This window comes from Chrysemys picta, chromosome 23 (assembly GCF_011386835.1).
Source record: "Chrysemys picta bellii isolate R12L10 chromosome 23, ASM1138683v2, whole genome shotgun sequence".
Lineage (NCBI taxonomy): Eukaryota > Metazoa > Chordata > Testudines > Emydidae > Chrysemys > Chrysemys picta.
This window is the reverse complement of record NC_088813.1, coordinates 12,843,512-12,851,288: the sequence shown is the minus strand read 5'-3', so window position 1 is coordinate 12,851,288 and position 7,777 is coordinate 12,843,512. Positions and strand designations below refer to the sequence as shown.

The window sequence follows — 7,777 nt, the reverse complement described above, 5'->3', positions numbered from 1 at the left end:
ATGTTTGCCTCACTCTAATTCTACAAAAACAACAAGGAGTCTGGTGGCACCTTAAAGACTAACATCTGTTAATCTTTAAGGTGCCACCAGACTCCTTGTTGTTTTTGTAGATACAGACTAACACGGCTACCCCCTGATACTTGACTCTAATTCTATGCTCTGCAGATTGTCCAGACCCACTAAGCCTTTCATTTTGAATAGCATGTTGCTATGAAGATCTAATACACATTCACGTTTGTCAGCTCAGTACTACCCGCTGGATAAGAATCCGCACCTGGGAACGGTTTCTAACCCCCGTGTTAACACGAAGTTCCAGTCACTAGGGCGAAGTGTCAGAGTTAAGAGCAGAGCCAGGAGAGGGCAGTGGATACCAACCAACCCATCCCACCTTCAAACCGGACCTACCAGCCCAGGAAAGTTCCCACTCGCGGGGTGGGGCTTATTGCCATCCAGGCAGCAGAGCGTGTGGAGGGGTGGCAGAGCCGAGCCATTCTGGGGTCAAAAGGGGCTTTTTTTAGTCCTTGCCCGGCCTGTGCCGCAGGGAAAGCCGCATCACCGAGCACTGGCTCCAGATGCCCCAGCTTTTAGCTGGAAGCCCCGATTTCCGTGGCCGAAAGCTTGGTGCCAGGGCCAACCCCTCGCTCGTCTCTCTGCGGGGCCCAGCTCAGCCCCGGCTGCGCCCGCAGAACCGCGGGCCTCTGGGCAGCCCGCTCTCTGCGCCCCTTCTCGAGGGGGAGGGGGATGAAAATCCCCCACAGCTGCGCGGCGAGCGCAAGAGCTAACACCCGGGAGGCAGGAGGAGAGCAAAGCCCCAGCGGAGCCCGGGGGTGGTGGGCTGGGAGGGAGCGCTGCGGGGCGCCATCTAGCTCGGTTTTTCCAGTGCGGCTGGCTCGCTCCTACCCAGGTGTTTGGAGAGCTGCGCCGACGCGCAGCGCTGCGCCCTGAGCTACCCCAGCTCGCCGCCACTTGCGCTCAGCCGCAGGGCCGCCCGGCCAGCGGCCCCTTTAGCCTGAGGGGGGGCCGGGTGAGGGTGCGGGTTTGGCTGTACAGACACGTGCGCCGGGTCCTGGCGATGGTTAAAGCGCCCACCCAGCAACAGCTCTCCGCGTAAAGGCCCAGGGCAGAGCGGTGCCCGCCTGCTATAGACGCCTCGCTGGCCGGGGGGGTCCCCCGGGCTGGCTGAATGACTCCGGGGCAGCTCCGCGTCCCGGGCTCGGCGGGGAGAGCCTGAGCCAGGAGCTGCTGCGCTTGGGCTCCGATTTCCAGCTTCCGCCTTCGGAGAAGAGGCGCCCGCAAGGCCCCGCACCTGGCGCTTGTCTGGCCGCTGCCCGTTCCCACGCGCGCCGGCCAATGGGCGGCTGGTGAGGCCGGCGCAACGCGGCGCAGCGCAGCCCGTGCGCCCCCGGGAGCGGAGCGCACGGGCCCGGCCGGCCGGCAGAGGCGATGCGGCTGCTCTGCGGGGCTCTGCTCTGGCTCTTGGGGCTCTTGTGTGACCTGGGGAACAGCAGCTTCCTCCGGAGCCATCTCCATGCCTCCAGCTTCCTGCACCGCCGGCTAAGCGGCCGGGAGAAGCGGGAGATGCAGCGGGAGATCCTGTCCATCCTCGGGCTGCCGGGCAGACCCCGACCCAAGGCCTCCGCCGGGGGCAAGCTGCCCTCCTCCGCTCCCCTCTTCATGCTGGACCTGTACCACGCCATGGCCAGGGAGGAGGAGGACGAAGAGGAAGATCAGGTGGGCTGGGGCCGGGGGGTCTCCCGGCCCGTGCTGACCAGCTTGAGTATCCAGACGCCTCCTTTGGGAAGAGTCATCAGCCGGGCGGACACGGTCATGAGCTTTGTCAACATGGGTAAGTGCTGAGCACCCAAGCGGCTGGAGAGACCAGGACCCCGCAGGGCGGGTGGGGCCCTGCCTGGGCTTGGGCACCTGCCGCCCGCTTGCTCAGGCCACTTTCTTCACCTCTTCTCGGTCCACCCACAGGCTCCAGTTACTAGATTCAAGGGGCCCAGGCCAGTGGGGACCATTGGGAGCCTTTGGCCTGGCCTGGCCCGGCCCCCTGGATAGCCCAGAACTTCCCCCGGGGAGTTCCAGCGCAGGTGTTTAAGACAAAACAGCCAACCTGTGGCTGTATCCAAATGCCCCCTGACCAGCTGTCTGCTTGCAGGGCTTTCTCCAGCCAGTGCACAACCGGTTCCACTATCAGGAGTTAAGGGTTAGAGCAGCTTTTTGTCTAAAGCACAACTCTCCTTGGGGCTCTAAAATCCTCAAATGGCCTTGAAATTAGTGTCTGGTCTCCTGGCCGATTGGCCTGGTTCTTTTCTGTCATTTCCCGCTTCCCCCCCCCCCCCCCATTGTTCTCATTTCCCTCCCTTGAAAGTTGTCTGTGTTCAAATTATTTTTCTGACACTTATGCCCCCCCCCCCCAAAAAAAAATCATTAACACCTATTGTTTTTCATCTGTGTTTGACCCACCTCTGGCCCTTTATTCTGGGGCCCGGTTTCTAAAGGCCAATGCTTTTCCGTGTTGTCCCAGGCTGCTGGGGGATTTCTGTCCCTTTATTTCAAGCTAAGCTAGCAATGTTTCTCTCCTAGTTATTCCTTCACTTGAGGTCTGGTTTGTGACAATTTGCATGGACTCACTTGCGGGCTATTCAGTAGTCTGTTAAGTCTCTGGATGTTTGTGACATCAAAGATGATGTAATGTGGAGGTGACAGCTTTGTCCTCAAACCATCCTAGATATGAAGGGCCTGTTGACTGCTTCCAGTCTTACATGACCATGCGAAGTGCTAGATATATTATATGGCCTAGTGGCTAGAGCACTGAACTGGAAAGATGTGGGTTCTCTTCCCAGCTCGTCACTGGCCTGCTGGGTGACCTTCGGCAAGTCACGTCCCCTTGTTGTGCCTCAGTTTCCCCATCTGTGAAATGGGAACAATGATCGTGATCCTCCTTTTGTGAAGTGCGTTGAGACCTTCTGATGAAAAGAACAATTAGACTCTGGAACTCATTGCCACAGGAAGTCGGTGAGGCCAGGAGCTTAACAAAATGGAATTGGACCTTCATCTGAATAACAGGAAGTTCCAGAGTTATCATCATAATTAATTGAAACAAATTTTTGTGAAAGGCATATTAAACCTAATGCATCAGGACCTAAGCCAATCCCTGTTGCAAATCAGGGTGAGACCTAATGGGGAGGGGAGCAGATGGCCCCACATCTGCCTTCTGCCAGGTTCTTGAACCTTCCTCTGAATTAGCTGAGCTAAATGGACCTTGAGTCTGATCCAATCTGGCAATTCCTGAGATCCTAAAACTTTATTCTCAGCACCCCACAGGGAAACCCACTAATAACCTGGCGGGTTTATTTACTGTTAGACTGGTGTATAACCTAAACCTAATTTAAACATACTAGAACTCGCTACATTACCATTAGCCAGGGTTCCCGAACTGTTGTGTGCGCCTGTGTGAGGCAACACATGGCTGGATGGCATCACAAAAGCAGCACCCAGTAGCCTGGCTAAACTCGCGAGAGGATAGAGTTACCTTATTCTGACTGGGTTACACTTTTACTGTCCATAGACCTAGCAGGGATGCCACTGTTTGAGTTTAGGACACACAAATAATTTGAATCTGTGTGACTCTCTTGGGAGGTTCTACAACGCATCCTTGCGACCACCGTACACTTTGTTACTTATGTACCACCGCTATGTCCTTAACCTCGCATACCGGGCTGCTCTCTTCAGACACCAGATCTTTACTAGGAACAGAAACCTCACTACTAAATTTAACTTCCTCCTAAACCCCACAGACCAAACCTCTCTGCTTTATTGTAGAGCTCCATAAAGAGCTGGCTGTTGATAGTTATTATACCATTAGCTTGCTGGCATCCTACACACAGATGTGGGTCTTGTGCCGCATCCTTTGGAAACAAAGCCTTTGGGAGGCTGGACAGTACCTCTAGGTGCTATCCTCTGTTTATAAAGCTGACTTCATGAGTGATTTGTGGTGGAACGTGGATATGAGGGCCTCCTATGATGGAGACTCCATTTCAGTGTCAAAAGATATCACAGTGGTCCCAGAAAATAAATACATTGCTGTTAGCCTGAGTGAGAAGCCTGCCAAAATGGGGTGGGATGTGGGGGAGCAGAAAGGAGGAGAAACTAGACCAGAAAATGCCTGTTTGGCACAAATTTGGCAGTAACTTTGTCCCTGCTGGGGATCCCCTGGGTCAGCCTAACCAGGTTCGTCTTTTCTACAATCTCCAGTTTAAAGACCAGGCTGTGAAACTGTAACCCAAAAGTTATGTCCACCTTAACACGCTGGAAAAGGTGGAAATCCACAAATGCCTTTGAAAGCAACTGCCTCGGGAAAAGGCTGGATGTTAAGTGGACTGGATTTACAACTGCTGATCTCCAAAGTTATCCAGAAAAGGAGGTGGAAATATTGGGGACGTGTGGTAAGAGCGAAGACCGAGTGTCTGCTGTTGCAGGCTTGCCATTAAGCGGCTGGAGGAGGAATGTGTAAAAGGGGCCATGAAAGAACCCCTCTGTCGACCAGTGCTCAGAGAGTCCGTCTACACTGCAATAAAAGGGCTGTGGCACAGCTGTGGCCGGCCCAGGTCAGCTGACTTGGGCTCGGGTTGTGGGGTTCAAAGTTGCAGTATAGACGTCCGGCCTCTGAGACCCCGCGAGGGGAGCGGGTTTAGACCAAGCTTGAATGTGACACTGTCATTTTTAGCCCCGCAGCCCGTGCCCAAGTCAGCTGACCCAGGCGCTGAGACTCGGTGCTGTGGGGTTTTTTTATTGCAGACGTACCCAGAGAGGGAACACTCGTGGGGCTTAACAACATAGAGGACATGCAAGGGTTGGCCCAGGATAGACAGGGATGGCAGAGCCTTTTGTGCCCTGAGTAATGTCTGATGCTGCAGGATGGAGTCAGGTTCAGATCTGTTCCAACACACGACGGCGTCTGTAGGTTGTGGAAGCGGACTAGGATGATAAACTCACCTAATTTTCAGCAGCCGTGTATTAGTAATTCACTCTTATCAGAACTGACTTCAAAATACAGGGCCAGATCTGCCCTGATGGAAGTGGGCACAACTCCGATTGGAGTCAGCGGGCACTGCGTCACTTCCAATTTTGGCATACGTGGGCCCAGAGATCCACCAAACAGGAAGGATTGATGACCATGGAGCAGAGCGTGCAGGGGACACACCAGCTCCTCTCTTCCAGCAACAGGGTGGAACAAGCTAACGACGTCAGGAAACTGAATCAGGATTCAAAATAAAACGCTAAAGGTTGCTCCTTTAGCAACAGCAATATCTGAAACACGAGACCTTGTAGTAATGGCAACTTTTCCAGCAGCCATCTGGGTAGTTAAAGTAATACGGCAAAACACAAAATTCCCAAGAAGTTTGTGTCAAGTATCAGGGGGTAGCCGTGTTAGTCTGTATCTACAAAAACAACAGACTTGCGGGGAGGGATAGCTCAGTGGTTTGAGCATTGGCCTGTTAAACCCAGGGTTGTGAGTTCAATCCTTGAGGGGGCCACTTGGGGATTTGGGGCAAAATCAGTACTTGGTCCTGCTAGTGAAGGCAGGGGGCTGGACTCGATGACCTTTCAAGGTCCCTTCCAGTTCTAGGAGATGGGATATCTCCACTTATTATTATTATTTATTATAACAATGCATTTGAAGAAGTGAGGTTTTTTACCCATGAAAGCTTATGCCCAAATAAATCTGTTTGTGGAATGTCCTGGGGACAACTTTTTGTTTGAGAAGGTGGAGAAAGTAGCCAGTGGGACAGCCAGTTTAGACTGGAGTCTGACTAACCGCGAGGAATTGCTTGCAGATCTGAAGGTTGAAGGCAATTTGGGGGGGAAAGTGATCATGAAATGGTAGATTTCTTTAGTCCAAGGAAAGGATGGAGTCAGAGCAGCAGAATAAGGACAGTGGACTTCAAAAAAGGAAACTTTAACGAACGCGGAGAACTGGTAGGTAAGGTCCCATGGGAAGAAAATCTAAGGGATAAGAGTTCAGGAGAGCTGGCAAAGAAGCTATTAAAGACACAACAGCAAACTACCCTGATGCAGAGGAAGTATAGGAAGAATAATAACAGGCCAATATGGTTTAACCAGGAGCACTTCAATGACCTGAAAATCAAAAAGGAATCCTACAAAAAATGGAAACATGGACAAATGGCTAAGGCTGAGTACAAACAAATACCACCAGCATAGAGACAAAAAAGGGCTAAGGCACAAAACGAGTTACACCCAGCAAGGGGCATAATAGGCAACGAGAAGAGGTTCCCTACATAAATTAGGAGCAAGAGAGAGATGAAGGCAAGTGAAGGGCCTCTACTTAGCAGGGAAGGAGAATGAATAACTGATGATATCAAGAAAGCTGAGGTGTTTGATGCCAGTTTTGCTTCAGCCTTCACTAAAAGGGTTAAGGGTGACCAGATTCTTAGCACAATTAATATTAACCACAAGGGGGAAGGAACACAAGCGGAAATAGGGAATGAACAGGTTAAATATTCAGATGAGCTAGATATATTCAAGGTAGCAGAACCTGGGGAAATGCATCTGAGGGTACAAATGGAATTAGCTGAAACAATCTCAGAACCATTAGTGATTCTTCTATATGAGTTCTCAAAGGTACAGCTGAGGTCCCAGAGGACCGGAGAAGGGCAGACATAGTACCTACCTATCTTTAAAAAGGGGGACAAAGAAGACCCAGGGTATTATAGAGCAGGCAGTCTAACTTCTATACCTGGAGAGATACTGGAACAGATGACTAAACAATCAATTTTTAAGCACTTAGAGGATAATAGGGTTACAAGTAATATCCTGCATGGATTTGTCAAGAACTAATCATGCCAAACCAACCTAATTTCCTACTGGCCTAGTGGATGGGGTGGAAGTGGTAGACGTGATGTATCTTGATTTTTAGTAAGGCTTTGGGCGCAGTCCCACATGACATTCTCATAAGAAAACTAGGGAAATGTGGTCTAGATGAAATTACTATAAGGTGAGTGCAAAACTGGTTGAAAGACCGTACTCAAAGGGTAGTTACACCCTCCCAGTTTGACAACAACACCGGGTCAGTCCTGGGGCCGTTGGTAAATATTTTCATTAATGACTTGGATAGCAGAGTGGAGAGTGTGCTTATGAAATCTGTGGCTGATATCAAGCAGGGAGGGATTGTTAGCATTTTGGAGGACAGGATTAGAATTCCAAACATCCTTAACAAACTGGAGAATTGATCTGAAATCAATAAGATGAAATTCGATAAAGATTAAGTGCAAAGTACTTCACTGAGGAAAGAAAAATCAAATGCACAATTACAAAATGGGAACTAACCGGCTAGGTGGTGGTACTACCGAAAAGGATCTGGGGGTTAGAGTGGATCACAAATTGAATCTGAGCCAAGAACGTGATACCGCTGTGAAAAAGGCTAATATCTTTCTGGTGTGTAATAACAGGAGCGTTGTATGCAGGACACAGGAGGTAATTATCCTGCTCTACTCAGTCCTGGTGAGGCCTCAGGAGCTGAAGTGCTGCATCCGGTTAAGGGTACCACACTTGACAAATCGGAGAGTGGTCAGAGGAGAGCAACAAAAATGATAAAAGATTTAGAAATCCTGACCTACGAGGCAAGGTTAAAACCCACCAACTTGAGCATGTTTACTCTTGGGAAAAGAAGACTGAGCGGGGACCTGATAAGTCTTCAAGCATGTTAAGAGCTGTTATAAAGAGAATGGTGGTTCTCCATGTCCACTGAAGG

General features: G+C 50.8%; 1 protein-coding gene across 2 annotated transcripts in view; it reads left to right on the top strand.

Moving 5' to 3' along the window:
* The first annotated feature begins 1,301 nt into the window (after positions 1–1,301).
* The window catches only part of LOC101949415 (bone morphogenetic protein 8B), a 37,157-nt gene continuing 30,681 nt past the window's right edge, over positions 1,302–7,777 (top strand). Inside the window, exon 1 of one of the 2 annotated variants that reach the window (XM_065577260.1) lies at positions 1,302–1,846. In XM_065577260.1, the coding sequence (XP_065433332.1) occupies positions 1,444–1,846 (403 nt within the window). In that variant the 5' untranslated portion in view covers positions 1,302–1,443. The remainder of the gene's footprint in view (positions 1,847–7,777) is intronic. The other variant, XM_005302123.4, reaches the window with a different exon arrangement.